Genomic DNA, 13509 nt, shown 5'->3' with positions numbered 1-13509 from the left:
GTACCTCCAGAATACAAGCTCATACTTGAATCTCCACATATTTGTTTCAACACAACAGAGAACCTATATAGATATCTATCTATCTATCTATCTATCTATATATATATATAGGAGTAAGGAAGGTAATACAGTGAGACACGAAATAAACTAATTAAAAAAAAGTCTAGATGCAAAGAGAGGTGATGGAAAATGACAGATAATAGGTATGCAACAAAGACATGCAAAATTACTTAAATGTGGCCAACTTGAGCTAAATGAGAACCAAAAATAACAAAAAATGGGTAAAACAAAGTAAATGACCTGAAAACAAATTGTATAGAAACTCACAATGAGGAAAAACATCTTTAAACTCGAAAACTAGAGACAAACAAACACAAGTTGTATCCACATGGTGTTTGGTCGGTATCTTGGTCCTGAGTGAAATGAGAGGGGGGTTTAAAATACTAGCTCTTGGTCATCTTTCACAAGAACATAATGTACATTACCCTTTCAACATGGAAGATGCTCAGTTGTACAGTCTCAGTTGATAAGCCAACAGGTCATCAGCCTTGCAAATGTCTGAAATCTGCCTACCAACTATTTCCAGGTTGCACTTTGTGACATACAGAGACCGAGCCTTTAAACAGGGCAGGGGGGTTGAACCATGAACCCTTTTGCTGAGATAGTGCTAACCCCTACACCACCATGCAGCCCACTTATATCATTACTATCTTTATTGTTCTTATCATTATTTACGTATTTGTTCCCAGGGGCCCATTATTTGAGCACGTAGTAAACGTGGGGACTGTAAACACGATGGGTTTGCGTTACTCTGTCGCCCCCTGTTGGTAGCCACTAACGACGACACTCTATTGACTGGACGTGATACCAACTCTCCGCCTCCCGTCGCTGTTGTCTTCTGCCGTGTGCGAGTCCCGCTGTGTGTGTGTGTGTGGTGGAAGCCAGCCGAAAAGGACTAAAAATGGCGCTTACTTCTCAAGGAACAAAGAAAAAAGTTTGCTACTACTATGACGGTGAGTACACAAGTGGCAACACTTTCGAGGGCGGACGCACGGATGAATGATATCCGACTCTTTGCACCAACCGTGCTTCCAGTTTCTTTCACGTCTTGCTAACCTGGCACGTTAGCTAACAGCTAGCTTGAGTCGCTGGCGGCTCTCATCATCATCATCATCATCATCTCAGGCTGACATAATGTTGCTGGGTCCAGGGCGATGATGCTCTAATAACATTTACGTTTCCCCTGAAGCAGTAGTCGGCTCCTAATATACTATTTTACGTATTTTAACTCTGTAGTAATACTTTGATTGGGTCAGTTAACGTCGCGGTCGAGCGCGCTAACAATGGGGATGTGGGTAGTTCATTGTCAATACAATTAGTAAACGCTGGGCTAATACTGAAAAAGGCTTACCTTTCTACCGTGTAAAGTTGGAAGTTTTTGCTAAAATTGTCCTTAATCTTTGTATTTACCGAAAACACCAATGTGCCAGGGTAGTTAGTGTGGTTTGATAGAGACGAACTGATTAGAGGATCTTGATTGGGATCAGGAGCAGTCACTAACAGACATGGGTGACATTGTTGATTGATTGATTTCCTTCACTTTTATTTTATTTGTATGAATATTTAGTGCTTCTTGTTACTCAAGTCTTGCACTCTGTATTAATAAATAAATATAATAAATAAATAATCCAACTTGCTCTGTTGTATTTATTCTCCTTTCAGGTGACGTTGGAAACTATTACTATGGTCAGGGCCATCCCATGAAGCCCCACCGAATCCGCATGACACACAACCTGTTGCTCAACTATGGCCTCTACAGAAAGATGGAGATATATGTATGTAACATTGAAGAATATGACTGCATAGCCGAACCACTCGATTGTGTGTCTGAGGATATGATCTGTCCACTGTGTTGCAGCGTCCACACAAAGCCAGTGGAGAGGAGATGACGAAGTATCACAGCGATGATTACATCAAGTTTCTGCGTTCGATCCGACCAGACAACATGTCGGAGTACAGCAAACAGATGCAGAGATGTACGTTTTGTATGCAAAGTTAATCAAAGTTACTGTAACAGCAGAGAGCAACATTAAGATGTGTTCTGTATTGTTGCTTTGCAGTTAATGTGGGGGAGGACTGTCCAGTGTTCGATGGTTTATTTGAGTTCTGCCAGCTCTCAGCCGGGGGATCTGTTGGTAAGCGGTCTTTATTTGAATGCTGTCATTGCCTTTGTACTCTGTTAAGATTGGTGTAAGCAGACTCACTTTTCTCATTGCTCCAGCCGGCGCCGTGAAGCTGAACAAACAGCAGACAGACATCGCGATCAACTGGGCCGGAGGCCTGCATCACGCCAAAAAGTCTGAGGCTTCTGGGTTTTGTTATGTCAACGACATCGTTCTGGCTATTCTGGAGCTATTAAAGTGAGTACAAAAGCCTGTTAAACAGCTCATGTAGAAGTTTATTTTGAGTGAGAGGATGGTACTCAACATGGTTAATGGTTAATTTATTAGTATATTTAGGAGTATAAATAAATGATAAATATATCATTTCAGTACCTATCAAGAATTTCCAGCTCCATGGATTAAAACTGAAGCAATGAAGATTAATTTCCCTCATTTTTAGGTACCACCAGAGAGTTCTGTACATAGATATTGACATCCATCATGGGGATGGTGTGGAGGAGGCTTTCTACACCACAGACCGTGTCATGACTGTGTCCTTCCACAAGTACGGAGAGTACTTCCCCGGCACTGGTGACCTTAGGGTACGTCTTTGATGACTTTAATTTAAGATGTCAGCTTGCTAAAACACTGAGATTACACTGAGGTTCTCGTTCTTTTTAGGATATTGGTGCCGGCAAAGGTAAATATTATGCTGTGAATTATCCACTGAGGGATGGGATTGACGACGAGTCATATGAAGCTATATTCAAACCCGTGAGTCCTCTCAGTCATTAAAACTTGGTCAACGCCTGTGTTGTGACAGTGTAGAGCCTGTGTGATGCTCCTGTTGTTGTTGTATGTGTAGATCATGGCCAAGGTGATGGAGATGTACCAGCCCAGCGCAGTGGTCTTGCAGTGTGGAGCTGATTCTCTGTCAGGAGACAGGCTCGGTTGTTTTAACCTCACCATTAAAGGCAAGTTGATGTAAACATTTCTTTTCACATGAAGTTACAAGCACATTGGTCTGGAATTGTCTTGAATGATGTCCCCCCCCCCCCCTCACCCTGTGTTTAGGCCATGCCAAGTGTGTGGAGTACATAAAGAGCTTCAACCTGCCGCTGTTAATGCTGGGTGGAGGAGGCTATACTATCCGTAATGTGGCACGCTGCTGGACATATGAGACTGCTGTGGCTCTTGATAGCTCCATTCCCAATGGTTAGTCTCGATGGCCATGTGGCTCTGAAAGCAGTTAGTCCAGTTTTCATTAGATATCAGATTCTTTTGCTGCGATTAGGAACAACTTGAGCTTGATGACGTTATGTAAATGTAAGATTTTTAACTTTTTTCAAAGTTTTTGTCTGTACAATGAATGTTTATTCAGTTTTTATGATCGTGGAATGTACGCTACAGTCGCTATTCAAAGCCATGTAGTTACAGCAGCACAGGCCGCCTAGAATCACAAAAACTGCCATAAAAGATGTAAATTGACACCGAATATTCATTCTGGTGGTTGATGCAGAAAATCCATAATCTACTTTTAAAGCCAGTTTGGATTCAGTCGTAGAACAAATTAAAGTATTGTTTAGTTGTTTAGCAGCTGTCGGTTTGCAAATTAACGGCTGACATTGACAACACACAGAGGAGTAAAATTATTATATCGATTTACAGATTTACACAGTGAATCTAACAGTATTTCAATCAAAATGTGTATTAATCTAAAGAAAATTTGTCTCGACTCAGAGCTCCCGTACAACGACTACTTTGAGTACTTTGGACCAGACTTCAAGCTGCACATCAGCCCCTCCAACATGACCAACCAGAACACCAATGACTACCTGGAGAAGATAAAGTTAGCCCCTAAAACTATTTTAAGATTCAGCTGAGTGTATGTTGTGAGATGTCTGAAGTGAAAGTTTCTGACGTAGTCCAGAATAAGCTCTGCAGAGCAAGTTGTAGTTATAAAAGCAGTTTTCATCCTCTCGTTGTGACTCGTTTTGTGTTTTGATTAGTCTTTAACTGTTCTGCATTTTGTCCTCTAGGCAGCGCTTGTTTGAGAACCTGCGAATGTTACCTCATGCCCCTGGAGTTCAGATGCAGGCCATCCCAGAAGATGCTGTGCAGGAGGACAGCGGAGATGAGGAGGAGGACGACCCCAACAAGCGCATATCCAGTAAAAGACTCTTTTTTTTCCCACAGTTTACTTCCACACTCACCACAGATCGGTTCTCTTTCAGCTGATGCTGCAAATCGGTCAGATATCATGTTTTGATTCAACTCTGTCCTCCGATCACATTCAGTCCGGGCTCACGACAAGAGAATAGCGTGTGAGGAAGAGTTTTCTGACTCTGAGGATGAAGGCGAGGGCGGTCGCAGAAACGCAGCCAGCTTCAAGAAAGCCAAGCGAGCCAAAACCGAAGGAGAGAAGGAGGGAGAAGAAAAGGAGAAGAAAGGTGAGGAGGAACCAAAAGGTATCTATTTATTTATTCATTTTCCTTTGTTCTTATCTCACTCTTACTTGAATTTTTAAGATTTTTTCTCTACTTGAGGAGTTAAAATGTTTATGAAGAGGCGTGATGATAGCTTTGAGATATATTTTTTTTTACAGAAGTAAAAGAAGAGGAGAAAGTGCCAGAGGAGGAGAAAATGGACACCTCAAAGTGAGAAAACACTACACACACACACACACTGACCATGTCGTCCAGGAGGAGTGTTAATCATGTCTTTACTCTGGCTCCTTTAGGCCCAAAGAGGAGTCCAAGACACCCTGAGATCCTCAGACTCGGTGATGCCATCAGTGCAGATCTTAAAGCAAGATTTTTTTTTTTTTCTGGATAAATAGTATTTTTGGATTGCTGCAGTGGAAACCAACGAAGACCGTACCTTTTTAAAGTGAGATCTCAATCCCTCAGAATGGGAGGGAGATCAAAATGTTTTTAAGTTTTTTTTTTGTTTTTTTTTCCTTTCTAGAAAACCTTTGTAACTTTTCTGTTTTTGGCCACTCCTGAGTATTGTTTTTGTATGAATTTTCTTGTTTTTTTTAAAAAAACAAACTTTTTATGCTATGATAAATGCTTTGTCCTTGTGAACAACTCTGTAAAAATGGCTGAGCACCTCTGTTTTATATATCTGGATTTAATTTATTTAAGTCGTAGATATTTTGGCTATTTCTTTCGTCTTTCTGCCCCAGTTTTGTTCTGTGCCTTTGACAATGTAGTTTAAGCATGTCAATGTTATAGATCTTGTTCTGTATTATGTCTGTGTCACTGGGCTTGGCTGCCAAAGTCAGTGAGAGGTTGCATATTCCTGAACAGCTTGTACATGGGACATTGTAAGCAAACTACATTCTTCTATTTTTAGGTCATAAATTAGTATTTGTCATTCAGACGGTGTCTTTGGCTAAATTCTGCGACTCCTGACTCACAATTTTGAAAATGTTCCTTCATAAAAAATAGCTGTTGCTTGGCTTAGACGAACGACAGATTGCATTCATTGTATATATTTTTATTCTGAAAACATTAGTAAACACGTTCCAAAAAGCTTGCAAATGTCTTAAATGAGACAGCGTCTTTACCGCGCTGACAAAAGCTGCCGTAACAACTTACGATTCAGTTAAAATACGGGTTTTTTTTTTTTTTTTTTTTTAATGGCAGAGAAAACTCGGTGTCTGCTTTGACAGTTCAGTTTTCAAAATGACATTTTTAAATTCAAGATACAGGTGGCTGGCTTTCAAACATCAAAACAAACAAATTATGAGTAACTCAGGCAACAGTAGAATGTCCTCTATGACCAGTAAAATGCCACAGCTTTGACTGGTTTTCAGTCCAAAACATGTCGTGTAACAGACGCATACACACGATGTGTTTCATCCACCTGAGACCAGCCGTTTATAACCTGTGTAATTAGGCCGAGCTGGATCAGAGCCACTGGCTCTGCTCCGCTGGAGCGCCGTCGTCCAGCAGTTCATTCTGCTCTGCAGGCTCATTTTCAGCACTGATCTCTGGAGCTGGAGGCACCGACGGAGTTTCAACTCTTCTCTGGATGCGCACCTGAAACGTTACGCATGAACTTAATAAAACGCAACAAAGGGAAACTAACTCCAGTTTAATTAAATGATAAATGAGTGCATTAAATGCAATGAAAGAGACAAGATTTCATTGTCGAGCATGAGATGTCCGTCCCTGAAAATTAATTTACGTTGAGTGTAATTTTATAGTTTAATCAATATCTAAATGCAGCTTTAGAGTCTTGAGGGATTCCTTTGCTAATCGTGCAAATTCACACTTAAAAAGGTTCAGAGCCGCCACTGACATTAGCATTAAAGTTGTGGAAACTCAAATTCAGAAATATAACTCTTAAAGTTTGCTAGTATAACGCGACATGGCAATCGCCACACGTGTCCGTGACCAACGATAGAGGCCGCAGTTAAGGTTAAAACTCGACAAAGTCACTGATCTGGCAGCAGCTTACCTTCTTAGCCCGGAGTGGCTTCCTTCTACACGGACAGAGGTAGAGGAAGGAAGTACAGGCAGCAAAGCAGCGGAAGGAGAACACCAATTCCACGATTGACATTAAGATAAGAGGTATCCACAGAATGACTGTGGTTGTCTAGGAGGACAAAACAGACACAAATAATCACTAAACACTTTATCTTAGAAAACTATGAAATATCAAAACCTGCACATGGAATCCATAGATGAATGTTGTACTTACATAAATGCGGGTGGGATCAAAGGGGCACTCGTATGTAATGCTGGATGAGCCGACCGTTTCATCAAACTTGGTGCAGTGTGTTAGCAGTATTGATCCTTTGTGAATAATGGCTTTCACTACAGCAACCGACAAGCCCAAGGTAGAGGCAACACCTAAGAGTGCTGCCACAAGGCTGAAGACCAGCAGAACCCACTTCTGCATGGATGGCATATGCATGTTAGAAGTGACACATTCCAAACTCATAAAATATGCTTTTTAAGTTTAAAATGCAGGCCAGTGGATCGCATGAGACAATAAAAGTATAGACGATAGCTGTTATTCGTATATAATATTCTAGTCCATTTGTCAGATGAGTGAAGCTCAAATTCAACATAATTGTCAGCCTTGGACTTCTTGGCTCTACATGCAAAGGTTCTGACTTTCAAATAAAACTCAAGATTCAGGCCATATGAAATATCTTGGGGTATATTTCCCCAAGTAAATTAACAAATACAAATGTGTGTGTTTTATATATATACTGAATTCCCACATTAAGTTTTGAACTTTGAACTGAATGAGTACAAATTAACATCTCGGCCATAATTTTATACTTGTTCCAGACTATTCCCAATAAAATACGTAACTAAAAGTTTAATGAATGGGGTCATTTAATATTGTTTACATTTGGCAGGGAGACAAAAAAAAACTTAAACTCTTCAATTGCCAAAAATAAGACGGATCTATTTGCACTCCTTTGTTTAAGAGACTACAATATATCATCACACGATGCTGACTTTACTCCAAACAAGCTTTATGAGAGTTTTAAGGGCTTGGCCAGTAGTTACCTTCTTCAATCATCACGTGTAATGTCCATACAGATTCCTTAAGGTGCCTCATCATATAGACAGTTTTATAACAGAAGGCCAAAAGGAATCTCACAACAACTTACTGAAAGTTTGTTGTTGATGCCTTTAGGGTGGGTTTGGGCTTTAAAAGTAATTCAAAGAGAAAAACTGTCTTAAAGAAGCTAAAATAGCAAGTATTTTTGTGTAAATGGGAAAAAGAAGTCACATTACAGAGAGCCTATGGAGAAGATATTGTGAATTTCAACAGAGAATTACACGTTTAACCTCGTGGAGAGCATTTTGACACCGTCCAAAATGACAAAGTTACCCTCTTGTTTGGAAGCAGCTAACAAAACAATCACAAAGAAACGTTTACAACTAGAGAGGACTGGTATGATATGGTTTTTGAAATGTCCATAATGGGAAGAATCACTTTCTTCTTGAGGGTCAAACAAGTGGAAGTTTGGGAGAGGTGAAAATCACACATCTTGTAGATGTAAGAGGGAAAGAGAAATAAGGCAGAAAATCAACCGCATGCCTACTTAGATATCTACATTCACATGCACTTAGTCAAAAACTAAGGGCAAGTTCTAACAGGAGCCAGAACATGACAGATGTATGCTAAAACGGGGTGGGAGAAACTGTTATAGAGAGGGGAACAGTATTTACCAGGATCCTGTTTTTCTTGTTTTTGGACAAGACAATAGCAGTTATTCCAGCCATAATTCCCTGCAGGGACACAAGCAGAAAGATCATTCATAGCCTGATCATTCAATAACAAGCTACAACTTAAAAATAAAAAAAAACATGCATGAACACCATTTACCCAAAGTTCACAACAGTATAGCAGCGAATGAGAAATGAGTCCTCTTATATGCAACCACTTACTATCAGGCCTGCCACTATTGCAATGACGTTAGAGATGGCGTAGACCATAGTTCGGGCCCGAGCGTGCACATTGATGTGTCTGAGCACAGCGCCGTGCACCAGTGCTCCCAGAAGAAAGTTGACATGGCCCACCAGCACCAGGGCCAGCCCCATCTTCATTAAGGACTTGTTGTCCTTGAGGCTGGCACAGCATATTCCTGGAGGAAGCCAGAATATATTTTTCAGACCTCATAACGTTAACTTAGCTTTGAGCATGGTGATCTAAAACATTGTGTGTACAAAAAGTCCACAACGTGATACTACAGTAGAAGTATGTAAAGATCAGAGCAACATGTGTCGCTCAAAGAAAGTAAAATAGCTCATTAGCTCAGAGCACAAACAGGTTTACCAAATGATTTCTGAGAGCGACATGCAACTGAGGTACCCTGAGAATATGTGTTCACTGCAGTGTTGTGGTTTCAACAAAACAAAAAGGAAGTGTGACAGCAGTTACAACGTCACGACACCCCCCCCCCAATAAAAAAGCAGTACAGTTACCACAATCATGCCAGACATCTTATCCACCACATGCAACTAAATACTGCAGCTATGGCAACAGTTGTTCTTTGAGCAGGGCTGCGTAGCTCTATCTATTTCCTTATTCTGTGGAAAGTCAAAGCACCCACACAGAGAGGCCTTGTAAGCCAATCCTGAGCCAAACAAGACAAAGCTTTGGGTGTGGGATGTTCAAACATTCAACACTACATTTGCTTGGCCTGAAGGGTCAGGTAGCATCAGATAACTGCTGCTGGTCTGTCCCATTCATTCCTACATGTGGGTGCTGGGAAAATACCAATGTTTATGGTCATAATACTGTTAGTAATCTGTTTATTGCTATATGTTATACATTGCCAATATAGTGGATGAACCAGAACAAAATCCATTGAATATAATTTAACTTAGATATATAATATAATAATAACTTAGATATCAACAGGATCGGGTGATGTTGGGATAGTTCTTTTATTCTGTCTGTTGATGTTTGTTTCGGTTCATATTGATGATAGAAATGTTCAGCACGGACCCCATGATTTAGTATGACTTTGTATCTAAACGTTTAGCATCCACAACTCCACCCATTGTTTCACTTTTATACATGAAAAATTAAGAAAAACACAACAAAAAGTTAGGCCAAACAACCCTCTGAGTTGGATAAGTCTTCACTGTGAGAAAAAGGTTACAATTCGTAGCATATAACCAGAAACCTGGGTAATAGTCCTCAGTGAAATGCGCAGACCACGCCTAAAACTTCACAAAATATTCCATACTCACAGCATGCAGTACGCTGACATTTTCATTAAACACACGTCAAAGTTATCATACCTGAAGTCACCATGACGGATTGTATGTCCCCTCAGACCACTGATATTGTAGCGAAAGTTGTATTCAAGTCATTTTTGACAGTTTTCTGCCATTACGCCCACACTGCGTCGTCGACTTCCCTGACTAACATCTACCTGAGGACAAGCAGAGGCCGTCAGTCCCACCTGAGAGCAAGCTCCGCCCCGTGGAAACATCGTTCACCTAATAAGAGACATCGTAGCTTTACTCCGCACAATGGAGTGTAAACTCCAGTCATTTAGACCATTTTACACCTTTTAAAACTTATCACCCATCTGCTTTTGATTAACTATTCATTTGCTGCATCTGTTAAGTCTTAAGTTGGGCATTTGCAGTCAGTGAGGAAATACAATAAAATAAGTTTTCTTTAAAAAAAAAATCATAGCTTGTGAATTCTTATTCTCACAAAAAAAGGCCACAAAAATATCACAGACTATAACAGTGTTAAGAAAGAAAACATTTCAGAATCCTGCCTCATGTGGCCGGTCAGCCTCATTACACTGATTGTCAGCACCTGTCGCTCCTGTCGCAGCGCCATATTAATGGCTCACGTGTGTAGGAGGACTTGCCAGAATTGATCACCCAGTTTTAGGGTCACAATGGGGACAATACAGCAAGTTCTTTGTGTTTTTCTTGGCTATTTCATTGCTGTTAACTCTTTTATGGGATATGAGGACAGCATGTTCCCCCAGGATTTTGGAGGTTTTTTTGAGACAAATGGGTTTTTTCCATTTGAGACTAATTTTGATTTCCTTCCATTTGACAACCTTTTTAGCTCCTGGCAAAACTGGATCCCTGACACACACATGTTTGAATTTTCTCTCCTCATGAATGTTCCAAGAGTCCAGGTGTCTTGTGATGAATCTAAGCTAACTCTGTTGGTTGACAAGAAGGCCTTTGGCCTCATGCTGACTCGAGAGGAAATGCAGCTGGGTGATGGTTGCTATAGCAACAAAGAACTGCCAAACCAATTTGTGTTTAGTTATGACTTTAATCAATGTGGAACTACACCTGTGGTGAGTAAAATGAACTCCAATTAATTCACTTTACTTCCATAACTTGTAAGGCTTCTGACACAGCCCCCACCCTCCCTCAATTGTCTTCCAGCTTCATGAAGGTTTGCAGGCATTTGCCAACTCTCTCCATTTGAGTCTCAAGGAAACTCTTCCCACCCAGTGGCAACCTCCCTCCTCTATACACATCTTCTGTATCCCAAAAAGGTGTGCAGTCTGTCTTGCTATAAGCTCTGTAACAATTGCAAACCATACTCCAACATAACTGTCTCTTCAGGTCGTCTGATATTCTGGACTTAACATCTCAGGACCATATCGAAAGCTTTAACATTCAAGCTATGGACCGTGAGTAATGCCACGAACGCAAGGCAATTTATCCAGACTGATTCCTATTTAAACGCATGCATTTCTCCTGCAGCATCCTGGACCAACACGGCTGAGTCTCACTTCTATAGAAGAGGCCAGATAGTCAACCTTCAGGTTTCAGCCAAAACTAGTCTGGATCAGCAGCTTTTTATCCAATCCTGCTTTGTTTCTGCATCCCCCGCACCTCAGACTAGACCTAGGCATGCTGTTGTCTTAAACAAAGGGTAAGTGGTCATCTTGTTGGTGTGTCTGTGGGTGGGTAGTTGTTTAATAACTTTTAAATGGGACACAACTTCCTAATAACCAGGAATCTCTTCCAGGTGTTCTTCCTCACTGGGTTCTCCGTATACTGTTGCACAGTTTGCAGCCTCCAACAGAGCAGATGTGGTTAACTTCATGTTGAATACGTCTTATCTCATTTCTGAGGTGAGCTTACTATTAAAATATGTGCAGTTTCTACTGTACAACTGTGCCCTCATAACCTTATCCCCTCTGTAGCTGTATGTCCACTGTAATGTGTTCATCTCAGACCAGGGAGTCGCCTCTGGCTCTAAATCCTGCAACTACAATGTGACCCATTCAAGGTATTTGTATACACTTTATGAAGGGCTGTCATTTTGTCCGCATGCCAACATGATGCTGAAACTTTGCTTCCAGGTGGGAAGAACTAAATGGCAACATGGAGGTCTGTGACTGCTGTAGCTCAAAGTGTAAAGGCCCATCGATGAAGAACCTTCCTGGTGGTGAGTCCTGTTTTGTGACACGGTGCAACTTTCCGGTTTCAAACACTGACTCAACATCTCATTTCAGATACTAAGGCTGTTGTCCGTATCGGTCCCTTGGTCATTGTGGAAAATGACAGTGAGACAAGTCCTGCACTTGTGGAATCTAAACCACAAACTCCCCCACCCAACTCCCTGCAGTCGGCACCTGTTGAAGACCATATCGTTTCTGGTGCTTCTGTATCAAGCACGTTTCCGCCCTCAGAGGGTGTAGTGGTGGTGAGTCAAGACCCAACCGCCAGGCTGACACTCTGGCTACCTGGGGAGGTGCACACAGGTTACGACTCCAATATTTCTGAAGATGACTTATCAGGTCTGTTGCAGCCAAGTCATGGCTCAAATGATCCTGAACAGCAGCCTTTAATCACAGAGGAGACTCTACCAAATCTGGACTCGATTGAGGTTCACTCTCCCAATGAATATAAAGATGATTCCTCACTGCTGGATGTGAATTTACTTCAAGCTGTTGGATGGCCAGTTCATGAACAACCTCATAATGCAGTTTCAGCAGAGGAATTCCAAAGAGAAAAGGTGTTTGAGAAGTCTGACACAGAACCTGCACAGGGAGACTTCTCTCTACCAGCTGAGATTGGTATAGATCTAATGATTGGGGCGCCTAAATCGACTGTACCAGATGGAAAGCCTATTGCAGAGGAACCCCAAATGAAATGGCAGGCAACTGAAATTGCTTTAACTGACATGAACCAGAGTGACTTGAACCCCATGAAAGATGAACCATCTCAGATGGATGCAGCACTGCTGCCTGAGGATGAAGATGTCCAACCAATAATTCGCTCTAAACTAGAGTTTTCAAAACATGCGGATGGATCGCAGACACTGAGTTATGAGGAAGAAGTTGAGCAACAAGGGGGAAAAGGTAATCTTGTAAGATCTCTGAGAGGAAAACGGGAGCCTGGACTCAAGGGGCTGCACTCTACTTTCCTGAATTTGCTGAGGTACGCTTGACCTTTTCTCATTTACAAGGTTGTATTCTGTGCATTGTGAACTGACTAAACTTCTCTTTTTCCATCAGGAGGATGGACAAGGCCGAATGATTGCCACTTCAAGAATATTTCTGTGGTCCTTTTTTTAAATAAACTTGCAAATCAAAACTCGAGTCGTCCCGTGTTTCCAATGGATATTAAGTTTATTTCGGTTTTTATTTTTTCCTTCTCTGCACTAGAAAAACTCTGCCTCTGTACCCTAATAAGCCTTCATTCCCACCCAGGTGTCGCTGTGGGGAGCTGAGCTCTGTAGTTGGGACAGTACAGTGTGCGCTCTCCCTTTTACTCCGCATGCTCAGTTTATTCCTATCCCAAGTTTGACCCTGGCCACTATTTCCTCCGCACCTCTACACTCTATAAAGTGCCCATGCTTTCCTCAC

At 41.4% G+C, this 13509-nt stretch overlaps 2 protein-coding genes across 3 annotated transcripts; one reads left to right on the top strand and one right to left on the bottom strand.

Annotated features, from left to right (window-relative positions):
- The first annotated feature begins 880 nt into the window (after positions 1-880).
- Positions 881-5544, top strand: LOC140269897 (probable histone deacetylase 1-B). Its single transcript, XM_072364916.1, has 14 exons — positions 881-1013; positions 1723-1835; positions 1919-2036; positions 2121-2195; positions 2282-2420; positions 2623-2764; positions 2844-2936; positions 3028-3136; positions 3237-3377; positions 3903-4011; positions 4202-4332; positions 4460-4630; positions 4768-4819; positions 4903-5544. Exons 1-14 carry the CDS (start codon positions 962-964, stop codon positions 4928-4930), a joined length of 1473 nt encoding a protein of 490 aa, XP_072221017.1. The 5' UTR covers positions 881-961; the 3' UTR covers positions 4931-5544.
- A 341-nt stretch (positions 5545-5885) lies between these two features.
- On the bottom strand, positions 5886-10108 carry tmem54a (transmembrane protein 54a). 2 transcript variants are annotated; one of them, XM_072364918.1, is made up of 6 exons: positions 9947-10108; positions 8585-8845; positions 8366-8425; positions 6873-7067; positions 6630-6767; positions 5886-6208 (listed from the first exon to the last, which is right to left on the bottom strand). In XM_072364918.1, exons 2-6 carry the CDS (start codon positions 8741-8743, stop codon positions 6077-6079), a joined length of 684 nt encoding a protein of 227 aa, XP_072221019.1. In that variant the 5' UTR covers positions 8744-8845; positions 9947-10108; the 3' UTR covers positions 5886-6076. The 2 variants fall into 2 exon arrangements, with proteins under 2 accessions (XP_072221019.1, XP_072221018.1); XM_072364917.1 differs by having other exon boundaries at positions 8585-8781.
- Between the last annotated feature and the right edge of the window lie 3401 nt (positions 10109-13509).

Source organism: Leuresthes tenuis, unplaced genomic scaffold, assembly GCF_036924035.1.
Source record: "Leuresthes tenuis unplaced genomic scaffold, fLeuTen1.0.hap1 SCAF_15, whole genome shotgun sequence".
NCBI classification, from domain to species: Eukaryota; Metazoa; Chordata; class Actinopteri; order Atheriniformes; family Atherinopsidae; genus Leuresthes; species Leuresthes tenuis.
The sequence above is the reverse complement of the archived record's forward strand: the minus strand, read 5'-3'. Positions and strand labels throughout refer to the sequence as shown.

Bases quoted from the DNA above. Each gene is read 5' to 3' on its own strand.
- LOC140269897 (XM_072364916.1), top strand. From the start codon at position 962: ATGGCGCTTACTTCTCAAGGAACAAAGAAAAAAGTTTGCTACTACTAT. The intron at 1,836-1,918 runs GTATGTAACATT...ACTGTGTTGCAG, and splicing joins ACAGAAAGATGGAGATATAT to CGTCCACACAAAGCCAGTGG. The intron at 2,937-3,027 runs GTGAGTCCTCTC...TTGTATGTGTAG, and splicing joins ATGAAGCTATATTCAAACCC to ATCATGGCCAAGGTGATGGA.
- tmem54a (XM_072364917.1), bottom strand. The intron at 7,068-8,365 runs GTAAATACTGTT...CCATCCATGCAG, and splicing joins ACAAGAAAAACAGGATCCTG to AAGTGGGTTCTGCTGGTCTT. The intron at 6,768-6,872 runs GTAAGTACAACA...TTGTCCTCCTAG, and splicing joins TTGATCCCACCCGCATTTAT to ACAACCACAGTCATTCTGTG.